We start from the raw sequence: 22,770 nt of genomic DNA, 5'->3' as shown, positions 1-22,770 counted from the left end.
ATGTTAGTCTGTATTCGCGAAAAGAAAAGGACTTGTGGCACCTTGGAGACTATGCTCAAATAAATTTGTTAAGCTTTCGTGAAGCATAACTTCATCGGGTGCATTCAGTGGAAATTACAGTGGGGAGATTTTTATACATAGAACATGAAACAATGGGTGTTACCATACACACTGTAAGGAGTGTGATCGCTTAAGGTGAGCTATTACCAGCAGGAGAGCGGTGGGTGTGGGTTGTGGGGGACCTTTTATAGTGATAATCAAGGTGGGCCATTAATCAGCAGTTGACAAGAACATGTGAGGAACAGTGGGGAAGGAGGTGGGCTCCATTTGTTTTGACCAGCTCTAATGGTAAGATGTGATAAAATTGCAATAGTGGCCAACTCTTTTATCCTGCCCCACAGGGAGCCTGATGGGAACTAATCCTATAGTGAAACTTGGCTCCTAATACATTTTTGGACAAACGCTAACCTTAATTCCCAGAGCTGGCTTCGGCTGTATAGTTTGTAAAATCTCATGATCAAGTTAGTAAAAGGTATTGTTAACTCCTTGTGATATCTGCAGCGATTCTTCGTGGTGGACATTTAAGTTAAGGCCAGGATGGGGAGGTTGTAAAACAATTTCATTCCCTTCTGATCCTGCCTAATGACAATGGCTGTTTCTACCATCCTCTTCATGTCAGATCCTCCCAATGCTGTATTTTATATGGATAACTTAGGTTTCAGAGTAACAGCCATGTTATGTGATTTATATGCATAACTTAGTGATAGAATCTCCTCACTCCCATCTCCACTCAGAAAGGCACTCTGAGCCTGACATTCAACTAGTGTGAGAAACCTGTTATTTCTAGGACAACTAACTTGTGTATTTATTCACTTTCAGTCTGTAAATTTGAAACTATCATTTTGTTATGCTGAAAAGGGTCTAAACTAAATCATCTTCCATAAGGAGTTTTGCCTGCACAAAGAATGGAGCATCTGGTTCATACATTTTTCTGTGCTCATGGCATTATATAGAACTATCCCACTACAGTGAATGGGACAAGTTTTACTTAGGAGAATGAAATTCTTGAAACTGCCTGTCATGAGAGCATGTACATCAAACAGAATTGTCGAACTAGGGTGTCTAGTTTGGAAACTAAAACCCTATCTGAGCATCTAAATGTAAAAATTTTGGCCCTAAGTTTGAGGACATCTCTTTTACATTGCTATTCTAAATGTCTGCATGCTTCACAGAAGCATGAATATTTGCTAAGCTGTTAGTGTCATGTAGAATGTATGTAGATATGATGTCCAAACATTGTAAGAAACAAATTCCTACCACTGTATTGAATGCTATTTTAATCTCAGGTTATAGGTATATCCATGTGCAGTCATGTCACAAATATTGCTTGTTAGCCTCTGGTGTGTTACAATATATGCTATAATTTATCCATGTATTAAAGTATCTTAGCAACAGTTCATGGAAGTATTATATTCTGCAATATTCAGTTACAACTCCTTTATTTACAAGTGTTAATCTTTTAAAATGTTCACAATTCCTTACAGTTCATAAAATGTACAAATCTGACTTGAGTAACTTTCTTTATACTTGCTCAACCTTAAAATGCATGGAAGCAATTAATTTTAGAAACATAATTAAGACTAGTTTTTACAGTCAACCTACTCATAGAATTCTACTGTATAACCTTTGAGTAATTTTTAAACAAAGCCTATAATATAGTAAAAGAGTAGATCAAGTGATCACAGCAGAATGAGATACAAATACAATAGACAAGGAAGGGAATGACTGTTGCATGTGTATTTTTGCTATCATATGCTGCCCTCATAACTGAGTGGGTGTAGGGAATCTAGTTTAAAAAGTACTTTCACGTAAGACGATAACTCAGGGAGGGAGGCTATGTAATAGCGATCACTGGAAGTGTTCAAGGAAAGATAAGACAAATGGATGAGTAGTCAATGGAAATCTGATTTTCCTACAGTCATTAAATAGTAAAGACTAGCTAATCCCATAACAATAGTTATTTTGAGAATGGTGGATTAATCACCAAAATCTAGTTTACATATTTGATTCAAATAAAACCCACAAGTGAATAACTGCTGTATATGAGGGCTGATACAGACTAGGTAAATTGCTATAGGAAACTATATGAACATCTGTATGTATAATATACAGCTCACTCTTTTCTCTGAATTTGAGAAAAAGAAATACATGTACTGTGTATTTCATTCAGCCCCCTGTTGCTTGGCCCTAGTCCTCATCTCCTCATGTAATAGTACATATAGTCCTTTAGGTGCAGTAGTGGGCAGTGTAGTGTGTGGTCTATTTGTGAATACATGAAATTCTCTCCATGATATTAAATATTATATTATGGGACAAAGCTGCTGTGCTTAACTACATAAGGAGTTCATTAAAAGCAAGCCAGCCCTATTTTTTTCCTAGTGGTGACACTAAAAGTTTCTTCGCAGTTTAGATTAGTTGTGTTCCCAGTAAGCTCTTTGTCATGTTTCCATTAGTTTAGGATGAAAGCTATTGCATATAAGGTGTTACTGAAATCTTTATTCTACCGTCTCTTTAATTTCCTCTTTCCAAATCCAGGATTGTTTTGACTCCAAAAGACAGCTTGTTTTCTGTTTGTTAGTCTGCTAAAACTGATCAAGTAAATTATATTCTTATTAAAGTCAGCTGACAATGAATATTATACATTCATTAAAGAGTATTTAGACAAATCTGATTGATCAGTTCTCTTGGTAACAAGATCATGGCTTCCTCCTACTTTCCAGAAGATCTCCATTATCAAGTAAATTTAAGTACACAGCACTGTAAATTTACATGGTGCTTTACAGAGTAAGACATTTATAATCCACAGGATGAGTAATTTTATATTAAGCAATTAAAAATGTTGACCCTTAACATGCTGGCCAATCCCGTTTTATATTTTTGTGTTGAGGTCTTGTGTGGGAGAATGGAGCTGCTGTGAGGAAAGAACAAAAGTTTAGACTCCTGGGCCCCACACTGCTCACTTCAGCCCTTTATTGGGAAGAAAAAACAAAAAAACCCCACACTCCTGCTTCACTATCTTAACAATTAGGGTATATAGTTCCTGGAACAGAACCCCCAAATTCTGCCCTGAAGACCCAATCTGTGGAGAGTTTGAGATTTATTGTTCACTAAGGCCTTTTGGCATCCATATTACATTGGGGATATTCTCGCAAAATGGAAAGACTATCCTTCAATTAAAAAAACGCACACAGAGAAGCTATCTGACTGCAGAGAGGAGGTGGTGCTGGAGTTTATTCAGCTCTTACATTAGAATTCTAAGGATAAGTATACCCTATTTTAAGGTTAGACCAGGTTATTTTATAGCACATTTGTTCCTCTCTCTTCCCCTCCTTTCCCACTCATTGGCACATTATAATGTGTGGAAGACCACATGATGGTTATATATGAATGCTTTAGGTGCATTCACATCTTAAATAACAAGCTACCTAAAGTATTACAATAATATTTCCCTTTAACACAGATTTGCAAAGCTGTCAAATAGCAACCTGGATCGCACAGGTTTACTAAGAACAAATGGAAATCCAGTTTTAAAAAGCCTTCAACATTTAACTTGGCAATATTACAAAGAGTAAATGCTTCACAGCTCTACATTTCAAAAATATTTACATTTGGGTGGAAGTGTTGCAGAAACTTTTTTCTAGGGTTTATATATATTTTAGGTATGCACTACAATACTACAAACAGTTTAATTTACCACTTTTAAAAATAAGCCTTCTGGTATATTAACTTTATACTGACAATATTCCAGTGGTGAAGAGCAGGTTACAGAAAATGTTGCTGAGTCTATACCATGTCTGAGTAATTTGAGGCATCCTCTTAGCCTGGATTTTACAGACCTGTTAGTATTATGTAACTTAAGGGAATTTTTGCCAATAGTATTAATGTTCTGGGTTCTTGACAATTTAAGTGCCTCATAATTCTGTTTCATGTTATCCACATTCAAAGACATGAACCAGAAGGACCACTTTTCCAAAGGCCTGACCTGTAGTCCACAGTGGAAATGAATAATTCACTGATAAGGCCAAACTTCTCATTTTACACACACAGCTCAAAACACTAATATTGCTTATTGGTAACTAGGACGCTCTGACAGTTCAGTTTTTATAGCAAACAAACCAAGTATTCCACTTTGCTTTTGAAATACTATATTCAGTACTGTCACTGGAAGTAGACTTCTTTTATAAGATAAATGGGGGGAAAATGACTGCTGTGTAGAAAAAATAAGTTTTCTCTGTAATAATTTTCTATTGGACTTTACTAACCTATCAGCAGACTTATTTAAAAAGAGTATGTGCAAATATTTTTGCACAAAGGGAAAGTAAAAATACTGAGTTTACTTTGCTTCTAGAATTTTAAGACAAACTACAAATTTCAGTTCAATACAAACAAATTTGTAGGTCTTTCTGGTTAAGTGGTGGAAACTAGATTCCAGCAATGTGTGTTTTTAGATTTTGGTAGAGCAATTATTTCCACAAAGATCTAAAATAAATCAAGAATTCCACCGTCTTCGGCATACAGTACTACACTTTTTTTTTTAAAGCTGACCGGTCTTTCACAACCGTGACATTTCAAATTAGTTGATATTGCTACATAATTAAATCTGGTATGAACACCATCAGTTGTTATTCCTTGATGTATTCTTGATTCTTAAATAATGTCATTTCTTGTTATGAGATGGGTCTTCTAGAGTTATAAACTTTGATGCCATTCTGCATGGAAGAACGAGCATATTTGGTCAGAAGTGCACCTACTGTTTGCTTCTCTGCACATAAGTCTCTGGAGAGAAAAAGAAAGTAGTGGTGAAAACACTCTTCAGTAACTTTAAAAAAAGGTTATTAGGACACAGTATTTCAGGACTGAGTACAAACTGTTTCAGTAACCGATTTTCCTAACGTAGCAATCAGCCTGACTAGAGTGTTGCTTAATAAGCTATTGGTGTGCTTCTCCCAAAATTCTAAAATTCATCTAAAATTCATACCTTGGCATAGCTTGCTGCATTTATGTAACTCCCAAAAGCATATTACATGGTTTACAAAACACAAAGATGGTTCCTAACTTGAATATCTTACAATCTAAAAGGCAAAAGCCTAATTCTGTTCTCCATTACACCAGTATAGCTGTTTACACAACAGAGCCTATGCTGTCATAGCTGTATCAGCATAGCCCCCTAGTATAGACTTAGACAACATCGGGGTTTTCTGTCAGTGTAGCTACCACCTTCTTGAATCATGTTAGCTACATCAACAAAAATATTCTTCCATTGACAGAGCTGCATCTATACTGGGAATTTTGTTGGCGTAGCTATGTTGGTCGGGAGTGTAGGGTTTTTTTTCACACCCCGATGGACATCGCTATACCGATAAGTTCAGACCAAGCCTGAGTCAATGGAGTCACTTCAGATTTTACTCTAAACAGCAGAATTTGGCTCAAAGCTCTGAGGCAAGGACCATGTCAGACCAAGTGTGTCTGCTTGTACATTGCTTAGCCCAACAAGGCCCAGAGCTTGATTGTATCATGTGAATGTTATGTCAATTTTGAACAATCCAAAGGACTAAGGGAAAGGATGAAACATGAGAAGTAAGACTAGAGTGTAGTTCTGGAATTAAGTTTGATTTTACTGACTTTAAAAAGAAAACTAATTTGGGAGATATGATGTATAAAGGAAAGTTGAAGTTTTTTAGCCTTGTCTCTAAAGTCAAATATTTACTGCTAATCTCCTTTCAATTTTGCCTCCTTTTAAATATTTCCTGACTAAACTCTTCTAATCCCTTAATCTTCCACTAGTCTGGCTGTCCCTTCTCAAGACTTTGGTCCAACACTCACTGTGAATTCACACTCTTAATAATCTGCAAGTGAAAAGTTGAGTTACATAACTTCCAGTTAAGATTTTGATTTCAAGATAGCTCATGTGGATGAGTCACAAAGTGTTACTAATAGGAGAAAAGGTCTACTAGGAGACAGTTTATAACTTTTAGCTTTTTATCCTTTGGAAAATTCTACCCCCACTGAAGTGAAAGTCAATACAAAACTTCCATTTAGTTCAAGGGGCCCCAGGATTTCACCCTCACTATTCACATAGTAGAGATAATACTTCTGAATGACTATACTGTAAGTATATTTTACTCATTTAGAATTTGCAAGAAAAATCTAGCACTTTAAGGTTTTATCAGCTATAGTTGCCCATGATGCAACCAAGTATACTAGAAGTACTATGCAAGTGATTATGTACTTACTGTACTTTAAAACAGTATTATGCTTAGTAGTGAACTACTTACTGAATATATGGGGTAATGTCTGCTTCTGTCCACTTTTCCCGAACGGTAAATAGCCTGTTGAACCTTTCCTGGTTATCCTCAGGTAAGTCTTCTACTTTTAGCAAGAAGATAGTCTCTGGTCTTGAGTTTCTATCCAACAGAGCCAAACCCTATTGGGACAATAATAGGATGACACAAATTTTAACGCAGAAAACATGATCAAACCTCCCGTCTCTTGGCATATCAATTTGTGTTACTGTTGACATTTATCTCAGTATTTTTAACCCCTAAACTCTGAGTAGCAGCAATACTAGAAGGAAAATTGAAACCTTCACAATACCTGCAATCGTGAAGGAGGTAGTTCTCACATCCCTTAAGGGAGGGGAACATGTAAAAATACACAACTTGATATCCCACTACCACCTTCAACAACATTTATATTGGTTACAGCATGCTAGAATCATTAAAGGCTGTTCTACAGTATGTTGGACTTCTAGTTCTGTCTACACTGATAGTAATAGACTGTAGATTTGAAATTTTTCTTCTATAGCTATGTGTATCAGGTCCAGGGAGACAGCTAGGAGAGCACTGTCATGCTCCTTCCTACACTGCTGAGGTCCTAGGCAGTTTCACTTTTCAGGAAATGCCTTGTAAATGCTTTAGTGCAGGACTATAATGCTTCTCTCAGCTGCTGGCAAATACAGTTGAAATAAAAAATAAGAAGCCGGTTGTTCATGATTCATATACAAGTCCTACACAATACAGCAGTAAGAACATCCTGCTAATACATGAAACCGAATCCACTAGTTTAGTTTTTACCTTGAGCTGATCCAACCTTGTTGTCAGCCCTTCGGGAACACTTTGTTGCCATACTTCTTGAAACTCTGAGAGATTGAATTTAACTGCATTTTGCAAGAGCATTTGTGCTGTAGCTGTGCATATTTTATCTGCATTCATTTCAAAATAAACTTCATCTGTAAAGGGAAAAATAAATTACACTCACAGGTTCTTACTTGCATTGGTATCAGGACATTTCTGTGCCTCAAGTTTCCCATCTACTCTGCAGTCTACCCCTCCTGGCAGGGTAATTTGTGCCTAAGTTTCCCCTCTGGCTGGTTAAGTTAACCCTCTGGCTGGTTGTTTTATGCTCTGGCTAAACTAAAGTCCCCTCCCTTCCCAGGTAAACAAGAGTCAGAACAGAAACAAGTACATCCTTAGTCCTCTCCTAGCCACAGCTTTTAGCCCTGTTGATCAGGACTAACATCAATAGACCTGCACCCTCCTCAGGTGAAACAGTCCTTTTACCTCCCCTGCCACCCCCATCCCCATCCCTTTCACTCTTGTTTATGCAAGTCTGATATCAACAGTTGTTTGCAGTCTCTGAGCTAAACAGTTCAGTAGTCCTTTCACTTCCCCAAGGGCGGTATCCTGGTCTTCTCCCTTGATACAGGGTAGTGAAGAGGGTAAGGTGCACTTTCTCCCACTCTCTGAAAGACCTAGTTGAAAGACCTAGTCCAAAGCCCATCGAAAAAAAGAATATGTGCGAACCCTGGGTTTCAAGTTTACCTGCTTCACCTTCTCCCTTCCCAAACTCCTCCTGCATCCAAGTCCTCTCAGACTTCCAGGCCACTTCCTTGGGCTCAGACAAACCAACCCCTCCCATGCACCTTGTCTAGAGATATCCCAACAGTCACTGCTGCAATAGCGCCATTTCCAACGCCTTTAATGGAGAGCGCCACACCAGGTCTTGCCACTTCCGTGGTCTCCGCTTATGCAAGTAGAGTGCCTTCTATAGCTCTGCCTTTCCCAACACTCATTCCAACCCCACATTATGAGCTGAAATCAGAAACACCCATGTTGGGCCTATAGGCCTCTAAGAGCCACTATGCCCTACTACACAAGTTAATTCAAATGCCTGGATGATAAAATCCATCAGAAAAAGAGTTCTTTAATGCTGTGCAACACATTTAAACTCAATCACAGAGGTTATGAATTGGAAAGATCTACTAGCTTATCTCAGGCACCTCTCTGCTAATTCATGATTTTTCTCTAATGACACTAGTTTCCCTATCCCATAGTTTAGTAGACCTCACTGTTAAGGAAAGTTTTCATGATAATCAGCCTAAACATTTCTTAGCTCAGGGTTGGCCTCCCTACTCTCTTACACTTTGTTATTTTAGTTACGTAATTCGTTAATTCTTAACCCTCCTTTCTTAATAAATGCATCCCTGCCATAACTTACCTTCATCAGTATATTTCTTTCCATAACTTAAAAGAATATGTTGTATCATTTCTCTGAAAGAAAAAGTTAAACTTTAAAATCAACTTTTATGCATTTCAGATTTATGGCAAAGGAAGGCATTTTGAAATTATGTATTGTATAAAGTTAGCGTACAATCAAAAAAATCACTACAAATACCTTCCTCCCTCCCACTAACACACTGAAACAGGGGCAGACAAAGCAAAAGCAGGAAAGACAATAGGGGATGGGATGTGTCATAGCAGCTGAAGGGTTAGGGAGCAAAGGAACAGACTAAGGTGACAGAGAGACATAGAAGTAACAGGAGCTGAAAGGGAACAAAGTAAATAGGGGCTGAAATGGACGAAGTGAGGGAGGTTGATCCAGGGTCTCTGAAGATCCCCTGCCATGGTACCCCAGCAACTTTGCCTCCCTAGTGCCCACTCCCACTGTGCTTTGAAGAGATGCAGAGGGAAGGAAGATAGGACTCTTGCCTGCCCTCATTTTTCACCAGCAAAAAGCATCACAGAGGTTCACAAAGCACTGCAGATATGTATAACATATTAATAAAAGGTACTTTATGGACTGGTTGCATCAAATTATAGCCTAACTTGTACTACTTTGCAGATTTTGGATAAAAGCAAAATGTTAGTATGGGTTTTTTTCCCCTAAATGAAGTTCAACAAAAATTTATAAAGCCTCAGTCAGTAAGCACAATTCAGTAGCCTTGTAATTTGAATGGAATGGCCTGTAAATATTTTAATACTATTCTATTAATATGATCACTGATATTTATTCAAATAAAGCATTACACTACCAGAAGTGCCACTGCATAACACAAAATGATTATGCAGGAGGTGCCCACCACACATTTTTCGTTTGCCATGCTTCCTGATTGGTATTCCACCATGGGCAGCAGTCTGCCAATTAAGTCATGGGTACAAGCAGAACATACAATAGAGTGAACAGCACTTTAGCTGCTGTGTCAGTGTACGTTTTAACAGTAGTCAGTGGATACTTATGCCTGCCATGAGACTGGAGTAGGATTTTTTGTAATCACGACCCATGATTATGTGACACTGACCAGGGAACAGAGATCAGTCTAACCAGACCTGAAGTGTCACACCTTTACTGTATAAAATTACTCAGGGCCATGCTATGCTCCCCTTGAGCACATAAAAAATGGTGGGAGGGAAAAATGGGTATAAGAAGCCTGCACTGTGGCCCATTCACAGCAAGGGACACAATTGCAGCCCACATACTCCCTATATAAAAGGACTGCTCCCCTATGGGACAAAAGATTCCTGCAAAACATATGAGGAGACAGGCCATAGCTCTGTCCCACCTACATACCAGACAACAAAGGTGGCCAGAAGCATTTAGAGTGGGCAGGGGGTAAGTGCATCTCTTCCCGCCCCAAGTAGGTTGTAGCAATGAATGTGTTCCTAACTATGAGCCAGAGCTCTCCATGGAGCAGTGCAGCTCCACGCTGACCTCAGAGCAGGACTGTACCTTGAAGGTGAAATGGATTTATGTTTTACGGAGTCAAAGAACTTCTAATCTTGAGCACTGTTAGTTGAATATAGTTATTATACAACTCCTCTATGGTAAGTGCAAATACTAATGATGATTAATATGAGTAACAGTAATTTGTTTTCTAGTGCTTTAAGCACAAAGAAACAAAAAGATACTTACTTGGGTTCCAGGGATCCAAGTTCTTGAAGACAGATACTTAAAGGAACCTTGCTAAAAGACCAAGATTCAGAATCTATTAACTGAGTCACATGATTCAGAAGTTTCATCTCATAATCAAATTCTAGAACCCTCCAATATCCTGCCAAACAGAAGAAATATGTAATAATACTTCGTAATTCTGCTTCTCTGAAAATATCTTTCAGGATTCTCACACTTGAGTCTCAGCTCCCTTTCAAGGCACAAACAGAACACCAAGCTCTTCAAAGATTATTTAAAGAACATTTAACAAGAGGAGAAAAAGGAAAGGAACAGAATAGTAGAATGGAGCAGAGACCAGTGTGATTAAATTTTTCAAGGAGAGATCAAAATACCTTGTTACTTTTCTATGTAAATCAACTACTGCACAGTTGTTACAGGGATGTTATGCTATTGAATAGGGATGTAGTCAATAAGAATTTTTAATATTTTGTGATGCATGTTATGCAAGCATTTGAGAACTACTAACAATAGTGGCAGGTATTCTCAACCCACTATGCATGCCTATGTCTATCTGCCTGCCTTTCATGTTGTGACTGCTTGGAGTCAAATAAAGCAATTAACTCCTTTGACTCCTACATAAAACATTGGAAGATACTATTGACATTTCGGGAGAAAGCTATACAAAGCCCTGCAGAGACCACCACTTTCTTGCATTCCTCACTAAGTTGACCCCATGTGTTATGCTACAAAATAATACATATCCTACCTATAGGGACAAATACCTTCAATTTTACAGGCATTTATAACCTGCAACTGATGCAGTATTTCCTCCTCACTCGCTTGAATCCGATCTAGCAAGTCTTCCATTGTATACTGCAGCATGCAAGAAGAAAAAAAAATGGATTACCTTCAACCCTTGCTAAAGCTAAACTGAAGAAAGTAAATATTACCTCATATAAATATGAAGATAAACATTATTTAGAACAGGGATGGGAGAACACAGTGGAGGCTTGGGTTTTAAAGTCTCATGCTCAAATAAATTGGTTAGTCTCTAAGGTGCCACAAGTACTCCTTTTCTTTTTGCGAATACAGACTAACACGGCTGTTCCTCTGAAAAAAGTCTCTTAAATTTACCACACTAGTTCAAATTTGCAAACAATCTTTTCCTGCAATTTAAACTAGTTTCTCCAAAGATCATTCAATTTTTTAAAAAAATAACATTCTTTCTAAATAAAGGAAGCCTTTGCACCATGTACCAGTGATATAAGACTACCTCCAGAAGTCAGACTAGCTCAAGTGGCCATCCTATGCGAGGTACACATTTGCAACATGCAAGAAGATACCATCAGAGATGCTTAGTTTTGCAGTTCTCAAACTGTGGATTTGTGTCTCCAGAGGTAACATACTTTAAAACATATTTGCTGTTAACAAGCAAGTAAATAATATATAGAGGTGAGAAATAACAGACCTCAACCCTATTGTCCCTCTGCAAATTTGTATACACAGAGTTAATCTCCTACCTCTCTCTAAAAGTGCAAAGTTTCAAAAAGTTCAGTGAATAGAAGATTGTGGGGGCAGAATAGATCTGGACAAGAAGAAGTCTGGAGAAAAATGTGAGAAGTGAGGGACATATGCTTGTTTTGTTAAAATATTATATGTTTGCTGTTGAAGAAAAAAATCCAGAATATTTAACGTTGTTTTAGTTAAATAAAACAATTTAAATGTCTGTCTGGTGATGTTCTCCTCCTAATACAGCATGGCAAGAAAATCCTCCAAATATTAATGATTAACCTGTTGAATTGGAAATAGTTCATCTCCCAATGACTTCATAAATATCTGCTTCAATTACTTTTGGTAAATGAAATAACCAAACAATCATTCATTTTCTGATTTAGCTGTAAAACTACTCTGAAAAGTTTTCAAAATAAATCACTGTTTAAAAATGTAAAGCATGTACCTTCTAAAAAAGAAACCTACATCTATTTTTGAGTTGTGAAGAATATGTATTAAGATTATAATAACCAACAAGAATGCACTTATGTAGAAAACCATGATTAAATCAAGTCTTCCTGACTAGTGATTTAAATCCTGATTTAAATCAAATCCACCCTGCATCTTAAATAGTTTATTCTGTCTAAATTTTACTGTAATTTCACTGGCAACAGTATTCTTCACTTTCTGCCTCAGACTTGTTCAGTGCTGCTGTACTTGGATACTGAACATCCGCTGTTTTACTTCAGTGGTCAGCAGTGAATACATTGAAATATTGAGTGAATATATGCAACAAACACTGTAGCAGTATGCTGTGTTATAAAAACATGAGTTTCCTATAATCTACTGAATTGATCATTTTTGCGCACAGGAAAAAACAATCACTTGTTAGTTGCCCATGCCAAGAGAAATGCAAAGAGTTAACAAGGAGCATAACAAAAATGCATATCATCACTTGTATTGTGGTAGCATCTAGGGGCTCCAGTCAGAATTAACGCCCACAGCAAGGCGTAGCCTGTCCTCCCAGGGAACTTACAATCTAATTTAAAGTTCCACAATGTTATCTGTAACACAGTTAAGAATCTTATGTTTTAAAAAAAAAAAAAAAAAAATTATCCCTTTAATATTCTGAGTTTTGGTCGGAAGTTAGAAGATAATTAGACAAAACTGACATGTTAAAAGTATTTTCTTTTAAACGCGGAGAAATCTCAGATGTTACCTTTGAGCATTAATATTTGAAAGGATATTTGTATTGTCATGCAAATGTAAGTTAGTTTTAAAACTAGTCAGCTAATAGATCATATGTAAATGTTCAGAAACTGTATTTTACTCCATCATGAAAAAATTCTTTACTTAATAATATTTCCTCAAGACGTGCCTTATATTTTAAGTCAGATGATTCATATCTCTCATTCTGACCATTCTTGATGCCTGAACTGGATTTTCTGAAGGCAGAACTTGCAGGTTAATAACAAAACCTATGATCTCTGGCAGGCCAGATCTGTAATTATGTCTGCCTTTGGAGTAATCTCAACCCTTTCTCCCTCCACTTCCTCCATATCACCCTTGCTATTCTACTTCTCTTCCTTCCCATATCATTCTACTTCCCTTTCCTTAGTGGTGAGTGCCTTTTACATAGGGTAAAATGAAGTCACAAGAAGCACAAGTAACGGTGGGGAAAGCCACTACACCTGATAGTCACATAACGTTTGGGGGATTTAGATAGCCAGTTCCTTAAGACTTCAAAATGGATGTTGTCAGTTTTCCCCCCCACAACTTCTGGCTTCATTTTGCTAGCTTAGTGCAGAAGTCTTCCCCCTGCAGAAGGGGGACAGTAATTCTTCTCACCATCCTCTGTCCAATGTTTTCAAACTTTTTTTGAAGATGAAGAAAATTGTTGATTTCCGTGACCCAGTGGAGCTGGGGATGAGGGGTTCAGCGTGTGGGAGGGGGCTCTGGGCTGGGGCAGAGGGTTGGGGGTGAGGGTTGTGGCCAGGAATGAGGGGTTCAGGGTGTGGGAGGGGGTCAGGGCTCTGGGGTGGGGCCAGGAATGAGGGATTTGGGATGCAGGAGGGGGCTCTGGGGAGGGCTCAGGGCTGGGGTAGGGGATTGGGGCATGGGGGTGAAGTGGCTTTTCTGCGGCCGCTCCCGGTCAGTGGTGCAGCAAGGGTGCTAAGGCAGGCTTCCTGCCTATCCTGGCACCGGACCGTGCTGTGCCCTGGAAATGGCCAGCAGCAGGTCCGGCTCCTAGGTGAAAGTGTGTGAACTGCTCCGCATGGCTCTTGCCTACAGGCACAGCCCCCCCGCCCCAAACTCCCATTGGCTGGGAAACGGCCAAAGGGAGTCCGGAGCCAGTGCTTGGGGTGGGGTCAGCATGTGGAGCCTCTTGGACCCCCTGCCTAGGAGCCAGACCTGCTGCTGGCCGCTTCTGGGGCGCAATGCGATGTCAGAACAGGTAGGGACTAGCCTGCCTTAGCCGGGCAGCACTGCTAATGGGATTTTAACAGCCCAGTCAGCAGTGCTGACCAGAGCTGCCACAACCCAGTGCCTTACATTCCGTGACCCAGTACTGGGTCGCAACCCACAGTTTGAAAACCATGCTCTAGTCTACACAAAAAAGGAAGACTATCCCTTCTCACTAAGGCAAACAGCTTTCTGACTGCAGCCAGTAACACTGCGAGCAATTCCTGACTAGGTTAGCATGCCAGGCTGTCTCAAGCAGGGAGAAAAAGCAGCTCAGAGCAGGACTGTGTACAAGGGCACAATTCTGCATAATTAAGTAAAACTGGGAGCAAAGCTATTTTTTCTAGTTAAGAATGTAGCTTTACTAGGCTTTTATAGCATTACCAATTACAAAGGAAAAGTAAAAACAAGGAAGTGATTTACTTAACAGGCTTACCTTTGAGTCAGTCAGAGCTTTCTCTCTCTCACTGTCTGGCCCTTCATAAGGATTTTCCATTAGAAGTTTCTTTAGTTTCTTTAGTTTAGGTCGACATTTCCTTAATTCCCAGTAATTATTGGAGAAACCAGCAATCTACAAAAAGAAATTAAAGATTCTGTGACTCATTTAATTTAACACTGTCAGCCAAGGTAACTTGCAAAGAATAATTAACAATGAATTTTATAGAGGTCACATAATAAATATCTTGATTTTTTTTTTTTTTAAAGAGATTGTTTCTCGTTTCTAAAGAAGAGTAGGCAGAAATATTCTCAGCACTGAAGTCCATTATTGGGAATAAGAGTTAGAAGTCTGTAGTTCAGTAATAAAAGCATACCTACTGTCTACATGACAAAGAAACCAGCTGGTCTCTACATATGGACAATACCTGCTAATGGCCAGATATTTTAAAGTCCTGTCAATTTCACCCCTTCCAACATCTGTTCTTTTTTTCTAATACCTCAGTCTTGCTGCTCTCCACAAGCTATCTTCCCAATTATTTCCCATATCCTGGAATTCCTAGTTAATGGGCATTTTACTACACAATGAATGCGGAAGGGAGCTATGAATCATCACTTCATTAAACATGCATCTTGGGAAAGAAGAAAGATGTTCACTACATAACTATATAAGCCAGGTACATGCTCTAAGTGTGCTCATGGGTCATTGTTAAAAATACTGCACACTTCTTTTCCCCAGGCCCTGAAAAAGAGGTTTACCAGCGACACCATGGCAGGGTTCGGAGCCCAGGTGGGTGCCTCCCTTTCCAAAGATATGTATACAGAGACAGGACATGACAGAAGCTGAGTGGGACAATCAGCAGAAGAACTGCCTTCATTCCCTAATCTACCACACAGGGAGAAGAGAAACCAAAAAGTGTAATTGATACAAGGTCTCCAATCTTCTAAACTCTCTAGGACCTTCAGAGGAATCCCAGGGTGCATTGAAATACCTCTGAAGCATACCTTGGGCATCCCCCAAAAGTCCTACTGAGGCGTTCAGATGATAGGAGGCCGTAGGCAATGCTCTTCTGTTGAAGAGGCCAGCAATCAGACAGGTGTGAGCACAGAATGGGGAAGGCACAGCAGGCTCCAAGCTCATTTAGTGGTATTGCTCTCAGATTCAACCCTTTCCCCTGTATGAAAAATCCTTCTAACAGCTGCAGTAACAGAAAAGCTCAGGTTTTTTTTTTTATAAATGTATTTTTAAAAGTCAGGATTTTAAAGATGTTCTAGAAATTTGATTTTTAAGTAATTTGTTTTTAAATTGTCCTTTTAACCATTTAAGCTAGATTGTCAATTAAAAAAAAAAACAAGCACTACTACTCAAGAAAGCAGCCTAGATATGAAATACTGTATCCAAATTCTGTTTGGAAAGCTTAGACTTCTTTTTGTTTATAGTTTTTGCCTATATTAGTTTATTTAAATAAATATTAGTTTATGACCTCAGTTCTCCAGCTCTTTTCACATGCAATGGCAATTACACAAGCAGAATAACTACAACATTTGGGGTTTTTTTCTATACTTATTTTTCATTTCTTTTCAAATTTCTCAGAGAAGATGATATTGCTGGTCATTTAGTGGTTGAAAAATATGCTAACACATAATGAGTTCATAGCCAGAGCTAGTTGCTCACCCTGGACAAACATAGCAGAATGCTCAGCCCCTGTGGAAGGGAGTGCTTGCTCCTGAGTGATCATCTCTTTGGACTGATGCATGAGCCTTTCAATACTGCTTCCAGAAGAAAGGTAATTTATATTATTTGTATTATAGTAGCACTTACAGGCCCCAATCCCATTATGTTTAGCACTATGCACACATAACAAAAAGAAAGTACCTCTCAAAGAGTTTGCAATCTAAGCAATATAACTATACACTACAACAGGGGTGGGCAAACTATGGCATGCAGAATTGCCCCCAGTGGTGCCGTGGGCCCCACGCCGCTCTCAGAAGCGGCCAGCACCATTTCCCTGGAGCCCCAGGGTCAGGGGAACAAAGGGCTCCATGCGTTGCCCTTGGCTCCAGGCGCCGTCCCCCACAGTTCCCATTGGCCGGGAATGGGAACCACGGCCAATGGGAACTTCAGGGTAGGTCCCTGGAGGCGTGGCAAGGGCAGTGTGTGGAGCCCTGTGCCCCCCCACGGGGCTGTGCAGGGACATGGTTCTGGCTGCTTCCCGGAGCGGTGTGCACCACTGCCACCCTGGAGCTGCTTTATGTAAGTGGCGCTGGGCTGGAGCCCGAATCCCTCCTGCACCCCAACCCCCTGATCACCCTCCTGCACCCCTTCCCATAGCCCCCTGCTGCACCCGCGGGTACCCAACCCCCTGCCCTGAGTCCCCTGCCACACCCTGCACCCCTCCTCTGCCCCAATCCCTTGCCCTGAGCCTGTTCCTGCACACCGCACCCCCTCCCATACCCCACACTCCCTCACGCACCCCAACCCCCTGCCCAAGCCCTGCATACAATTTCCCCACCCAGATGTGGCCCTCGGCCCAAAAACTTTGCCCACCCCTGCACTACAACATGTTTGGAAAGATCGCAACCAAAAAAACCCCAAAGTGATTTGACAGGAAGTTATCTTGGTGCCTGGGACTTCAAAAAATCATTACAGAACATAGCAAGAGTGAAGGAGAAGGAATATTACTTTCTTGTTAATCTACTTTGTTTTGAATGGACTTTTTCCTACTAGCAGAACTGCAAACTCTGCGGAATAAATGATGCTCTGATTGTTCTAGAACTGGAGAAGGAGGGCGACTCCTCCTTAGTGATGTCATTATACCCACTGTACAAAATTAAGAGCAAATGATAATATTTTCCTAACCATTTTTAGGAAAATTTGATCTATTACATTTGCTTCAAAGGGGCAGAAACAATGAATTCTTTAAACTCATAATTCTAAAATCCTCCATCCCATAGAATCTTTCCAGATGCAACAGGTAGGATAGAAGAGTCATCTTTGAAGATTTTTTTTTTAGACAATGGAACTAAGAAAGTGCAGCAAAATGTGCCTTTCAGGGTAGGCCATTTAAACAGGCACTCTACTAATGTAAAAGTGTCAATTTGCTCTTCGTGTCTTATATTTAAGACAGCTCACTTGAGTGAAGGAGAAAATATCTATTCTTTGAAGTTACTAAGCACCATAAGTACTTACTGCCTCACCCAAAACAGACTTTATGCTTGGATCTGTTAAACAGATGATAACTGAAGCCATGATAGATAAGTTTTATGTTAATACACTCATGCTGATCATTTGCAATTGTAAGATACTATAATAATAGGCACCTTAGGTGAAACACTAATGTGAAGAATAGATGATAAGGAAACAAAAGAATATACCTGGGTGTGAATGACATTACATGATGCTTGATCTACAAGCAGCTGTTCTGGAGTTTTACAGCCAGGGATAAACAGCAACATATTTGAAGTATCTGCTATTTTCATATCATAAGTTTTATCTTTACTGCACAGCACAGCTTGTTCATCTTTGTCACCACGAATCACTAGGCTGAAAAAAAACAAGTTCTTGTTTTTAAATGCAAAAATAGCAAAGGAATACTCATCTTTATTTACAGAGGACATAACATTTCAAATACATTAAAAATATTGCTAACCAGGTGGCAAGTTGCAGTTACTATGACTACTGCTACCAGTTGGAATATCATATCTACAAGTTTCAGAGTAGCAGCCGTGTTAGTCTGTATCCGTAAAAAGAAAAGGAGTACTTGTGGCACCTTAGAGACTAACAAATTTATTAGAGCATAAGCTTTCGTGAGCTACAGTTCACTTCATCGGATGCATACAGTGGAAAATATAGTGGGGAGATTTTATATACACAGAGAACATGAAACAATGGGTGTTACCATAGAGACTGTAACAAGAGTGATCAGGAAAGGTGAGCTATTACCTTTCCCCCTCTCCCCCCCACTGAATGCATCCGATGAAGTGAGCTGTAGCTCACAAAAGCTTATGCTTTGTTAGTCTCTAAGGTGCCACAAATCCTCCTTTTCTTATTACCAGCAGGAGAGCAGGGGGCAGGACCTTTTGTAGTGACAATCAAGGTGGGCCATTTCCAGCAGTTGACAAGAACAGTAGGAGGGGAAAAAAACAAGGGGAAATAGATTTACTTTGTGTAATGACCCATCCACTCCCAGTCTTTATTCAAGCCTAAGTTAATTGTATCCAGTTTGCAAATTAATTCCAATTCAGCAGTCTCTCATTGGAGTCTGTTTTTGAAGTTTTTGTTGTTGAAGAATTGCTACTTTTAGGTCTGTAATCGAGTCACCAAAGAGATTGAAGTGTTCTCCGACTGGTTTTTGAATGTTATAATTCTTGACATCTGATTTATGTCCATTTATTCTTTTACGTAGAGACTGTCCAGTTTGGCCAATGTACATGGGAGAGCGGCATTGCTGGCACATGATGGCATATATCACATTGGTAGATGCGCAGGTCCTTGCTTACAAACAGCCCCCCAACCTGAAGCAAATACTCACCAGCAACCACACACCAAAAACACTAACCCAGGAACCTATCCTTGCAACAAAACCCATTGCCAACTGTGTCCACATATCTATTCAGGCAACACCATCATAGGGCCTAATCACATCAGCCACACTATCAGAGGCTCGTTCACCTGCACATCCACCAATGTGATATATGCTAACGAGAGACTGCTGAATCGGAATTAATTTGCAAACTGGATACAATTAATTTAGGCTTGAATAAAGACTGGAAGTGGATGTGTCATCACACAAAGTAAATCTATTTCCCCTTGTTTATTTCCCCTCCTACTGTTCTTGTCAACTGCTGGAAAGCCCCCCCATAATAGCTCCCCTTTCCTGATCACTCTTGTTACAGTCTGTATGGTAACACCCATTGTTTCATGTTCTCTGTGTATATAAAATCTTCCCACTATATTTTCCACTGCATGCATCTGATGAAGTGAGCTGTAGCTCACGGAAGCTTATGCTCTAATAAATTTGTTAGTCTCTAAGGTGCCACAAGTCCTCCTTATATCTCCAAGTTGTGACATACAGTTAGTTTAATCATATTACGGTTACCCCTTCCTCCTTCCCACACCTCTTGCTCATTTGTTCATTTCACCCACTTTCTGATCTTTTAAATCTTGATCCTGAAAGCTCATATACATGACCAACACTGCACTGAAGTCCCAATCACTGCCAGCTTACTTCAGGGCACTGGGTAATGGCACAGCAACTGTTCCTCTAATAAAAACCCAGACCTATTAACTCTGAATGTTCTTCAGAAAAAACTTCTGCTTCCATGTGATTTTTAACATTTTCCTACACTTTTACCTTAGAGCAGCAGTTCTCAACCAGGGGTCCGAGGCCCCCTGGGGGGCTTTCATCAGGTTTCAGGTGGTCCTCCAAGCAGGACTGGCATTAGATTCACTGAGGCCCAGGGCAGAAAACCAACGCCCCTTCGCCACACCACCCAGGACTGAAGCCAAAGCCTGAGCAGCTTAGCTTCATGGGGCCCCCTGTTGTGTGGGACCTCAGGTAAGTGCCCTGTCTGCTACCCCCTAATGCCAGCCCTGGCTTTTATATACAGAAAAACAGGTATGGTTGTACAGCTGGACCATGGAGTTTTTATAGCAAGTTGGGGGGTTCTGAGAAAGAAAAAGGTTGAGAACCCCTGCCTTAGAGGACAACTGCAGTCAAATGAAGGATTTTTCAAACCTTTTACTAACCACAACCCCCACGGCACTCACGCTTTCTCCCAGGGCTCCATGCTCCAGAGAGTCCTGTGTGGCCCCTAAAACCAGAATACATCCCACTGTTTCAACCAAAAGAAACTACCCTGAACCACGAAAAACAAATGGGGCTCGCACGTATGCACTTCATGAATAGTCCTACGGAGCTCAAAGGAACTATTCACAGGCAGAGTGTTGAGAAGTTGAGAGCCACGTTTTAATTCATGGTGCTGTTCACGGGAAACAGATACGTTCCAGGGATACAAACCTTGATCATTTCACATTTTAACCAATAGGGAATTAAAACAATGAATTAAAAACAGAAATTTAAACTCCGCCCGGGCAAGATGCGCAGGGGGCCCCAGGGAGGCTTTCGGTTCGGCAACTTGTACAGATCCATTTTAACCGTGATCTGCCCCTTCATTCCCGCCCGGCACCCAGGTCACACGACCGCCTGGCAAGGTCCCGGCGGTCCCTCCCCATCGCGATCGTTCCTGCCCCGCCCGCCAGGGCGCGCTGCAGGCCCGGTCCCCCGCGCGCGCCGCAGTCCCAGGCCGGGCCACCTCCGCACCTGCGCCCCGCCTCCAGCTCGGCGCAAAGGCCCGGCTCCAGCTGCAGCAGGCAGCACTCCCCGGCGCTGGCGCGGGGGCTGAAGCTGAGGCAGTGCACGGGCGGCAGCAGCTCCGCCGGCTTCAGCTTCGCGATGTGTAGCGTGGCCTCCACCTCCTCGCGGCTCCGCATCCTGCCCGGCGCCGGGCTCCCCGCTCAAAGGGACGGGCGCGCGGCAAACGGTCCCGAAAGCGCGCGAAAGCCCCGCGCCGCGCTCGGGGCGGGCCCTGAAGTGGGAGAGAGCCCTACATCCGCCAGAGAAGAGTCACGTGAGATGAGGCGGGGGAAGAAGGAGCGGGAGGTCTCCCCCTTCGCCTGTGGTTCGGGGGAAGGACAAACGCCCGCGCGCGGTGCACGCACTAATAGCCCCTGCAGAGCAGGTGCGGGCGGTGGAGTTGCGGTGTGAGGCAGTAACGGGGAAAGAGCTTCCCCCATCGTGCTGCCTCCTCCCTGAGAGGGGGGCTGCCCTGTGCTCATCTCCCAGGTTTTCCCCTTTAGCTGCAGGGAGGTTCCATGCAGAAGCTGGGAATGGGCGACGGGGTGGATCACTTGATGATGACCTGTTCTGTTCATTCCCTCTGGGACACCACCTGGCGTTGGCTATTGTCAGAGACAGGCTATTGGGCTAGATGGACCTTTGGTCGGACCCAGTACGGCTGTTCTTAGGTACGGACAGGTGGCTCTCGAGCTGGCTCTGTCCCTGAGCTCCTGTTTCCCAGTGAAGACACAATCTGTAACAGAGAAGGGCACCAGCGGCCCCCAACCTATCGTGTTCCCTTTGGCCTCACTGCCTTCCATTGCACTTCATTGACACAGATGTTTTGGGGGTCCCTGAGCTTAGGGAGTTGGTACAGTTGCTTTCCCCGTGCCCCATTAGACTCCCTTACAAAGGGGAACAGCTGGTTGTTGACTGCCCTTTGATTCCTGTTTGGAGTCACATGCCATGTGAGAGACTAACCACAATTAACGGTAGCAAGGTGGAGAGAGATTTTCTGATCACTGTGGGCAGCGATCATGGCTCTGATGGGCTGAATCCCTGACAATCAGAATTACGTAGCAGGAAAAATAACCATGATGCTGGTGAGGCACTTACAGCAACAAACAACAGAAGTTGTTTTGCTGTCGCCGTTAACACCAATATCTCCTTTGAAAGGCCATGGTGAGCGAAATCTCAAGTTCTGTTTCCAGTTCACTTTCCCTTATCCCATGAGGAGGAGCTATTGACAAAGGCTAAGTGCAGGTCAGACATAGGACAAACGTCTATAGCAGCCTTTGCCACTAGGTAACTTGCCAAGTGCAATGTCACATGAGACTTGATCAGCATAGAGAAAACAGAGCAAGGGTGAAAGCAGACAACTTCCATGGTGACCCTTTTAACCCTATGATTCTATGCAATGAGGACAGCTGTTCCTCAAAGAGCTTGCATACTAGCAACAGAAGCAGTAGAGATGCCTCCACAAGGAACTGCTATGCTATTCAATGGGGGACAGTTTAAGGAATCTGGAGATCTCTTTTGCCGTAGTTCCCATGTTTCAGAGAGGCAAGAGGCCACTCTCCTTCTGGAAGCAGAGGCCCATCCTCCATCTTGGGATCAACAGGTGGGAGCTCCTCTCCCATTGAGACTGACAGGACAGCAGCAGATGGATCTCCTTTACCATCCAAGAGTGACAACAGGGGTTCCCACTCTCCCTTGGAGGGGCTGGGGTGACACAGGGGGGCTCAATACTTACCCTAGTAGCTGGGGTGTATTTCCACAGGTTCATGAATTCACTGTGCACACTTCATTCTTCTGC

The 22,770-nt window shown here is 41.4% G+C and overlaps 1 protein-coding gene across 2 annotated transcripts; it reads right to left on the bottom strand.

The window, feature by feature from the left end:
• Positions 1 to 1,482: 1,482 nt before the first annotated feature.
• Positions 1,483 to 21,221, bottom strand: DSCC1 (DNA replication and sister chromatid cohesion 1). 2 transcript variants are annotated; one of them, XM_048841562.2, is made up of 9 exons: positions 20,940 to 21,221; positions 17,992 to 18,160; positions 14,618 to 14,752; positions 10,994 to 11,100; positions 10,249 to 10,299; positions 8,557 to 8,609; positions 7,134 to 7,288; positions 6,336 to 6,484; positions 1,483 to 4,836 (listed from the first exon to the last, which is right to left on the bottom strand). In XM_048841562.2, exons 1-9 carry the CDS (start codon positions 21,107 to 21,109, stop codon positions 4,728 to 4,730), a joined length of 1,098 nt encoding a protein of 365 aa, XP_048697519.1. In that variant the 5' UTR covers positions 21,110 to 21,221; the 3' UTR covers positions 1,483 to 4,727. The 2 variants fall into 2 exon arrangements, with proteins under 2 accessions (XP_048697519.1, XP_048697518.1); XM_048841561.2 differs by having other exon boundaries at positions 10,249 to 10,387; positions 11,010 to 11,100; positions 20,940 to 21,220.
• Between the last annotated feature and the right edge of the window lie 1,549 nt (positions 21,222 to 22,770).

Source organism: Caretta caretta, chromosome 2 (assembly GCF_965140235.1).
Source record: "Caretta caretta isolate rCarCar2 chromosome 2, rCarCar1.hap1, whole genome shotgun sequence".
Taxonomy (NCBI): domain Eukaryota; kingdom Metazoa; phylum Chordata; order Testudines; family Cheloniidae; genus Caretta; species Caretta caretta.
The sequence above is the reverse complement of the archived record's forward strand: the minus strand, read 5'-3'. Positions and strand labels throughout refer to the sequence as shown.

What these genes read in the sequence shown, in the direction of transcription:
- DSCC1 (XM_048841561.2), bottom strand. Translation starts at nt 21,109, where the DNA reads ATGCGGAGCCGCGAGGAGGTGGAGGCCACGCTACACATCGCGAAGCTG. An exon ending in AAATGCCTGTAAAATTGAAG is followed by an intron (nt 10,388 to 11,009) that starts GTATTTGTCCCT and finishes TCTGTTTGGCAG; the next exon opens with GATATTGGAGGGTTCTAGAA. An exon ending in CAAGGTTGGATCAGCTCAAG is followed by an intron (nt 6,485 to 7,133) that starts GTAAAAACTAAA and finishes TTGTCCCAATAG; the next exon opens with GGTTTGGCTCTGTTGGATAG.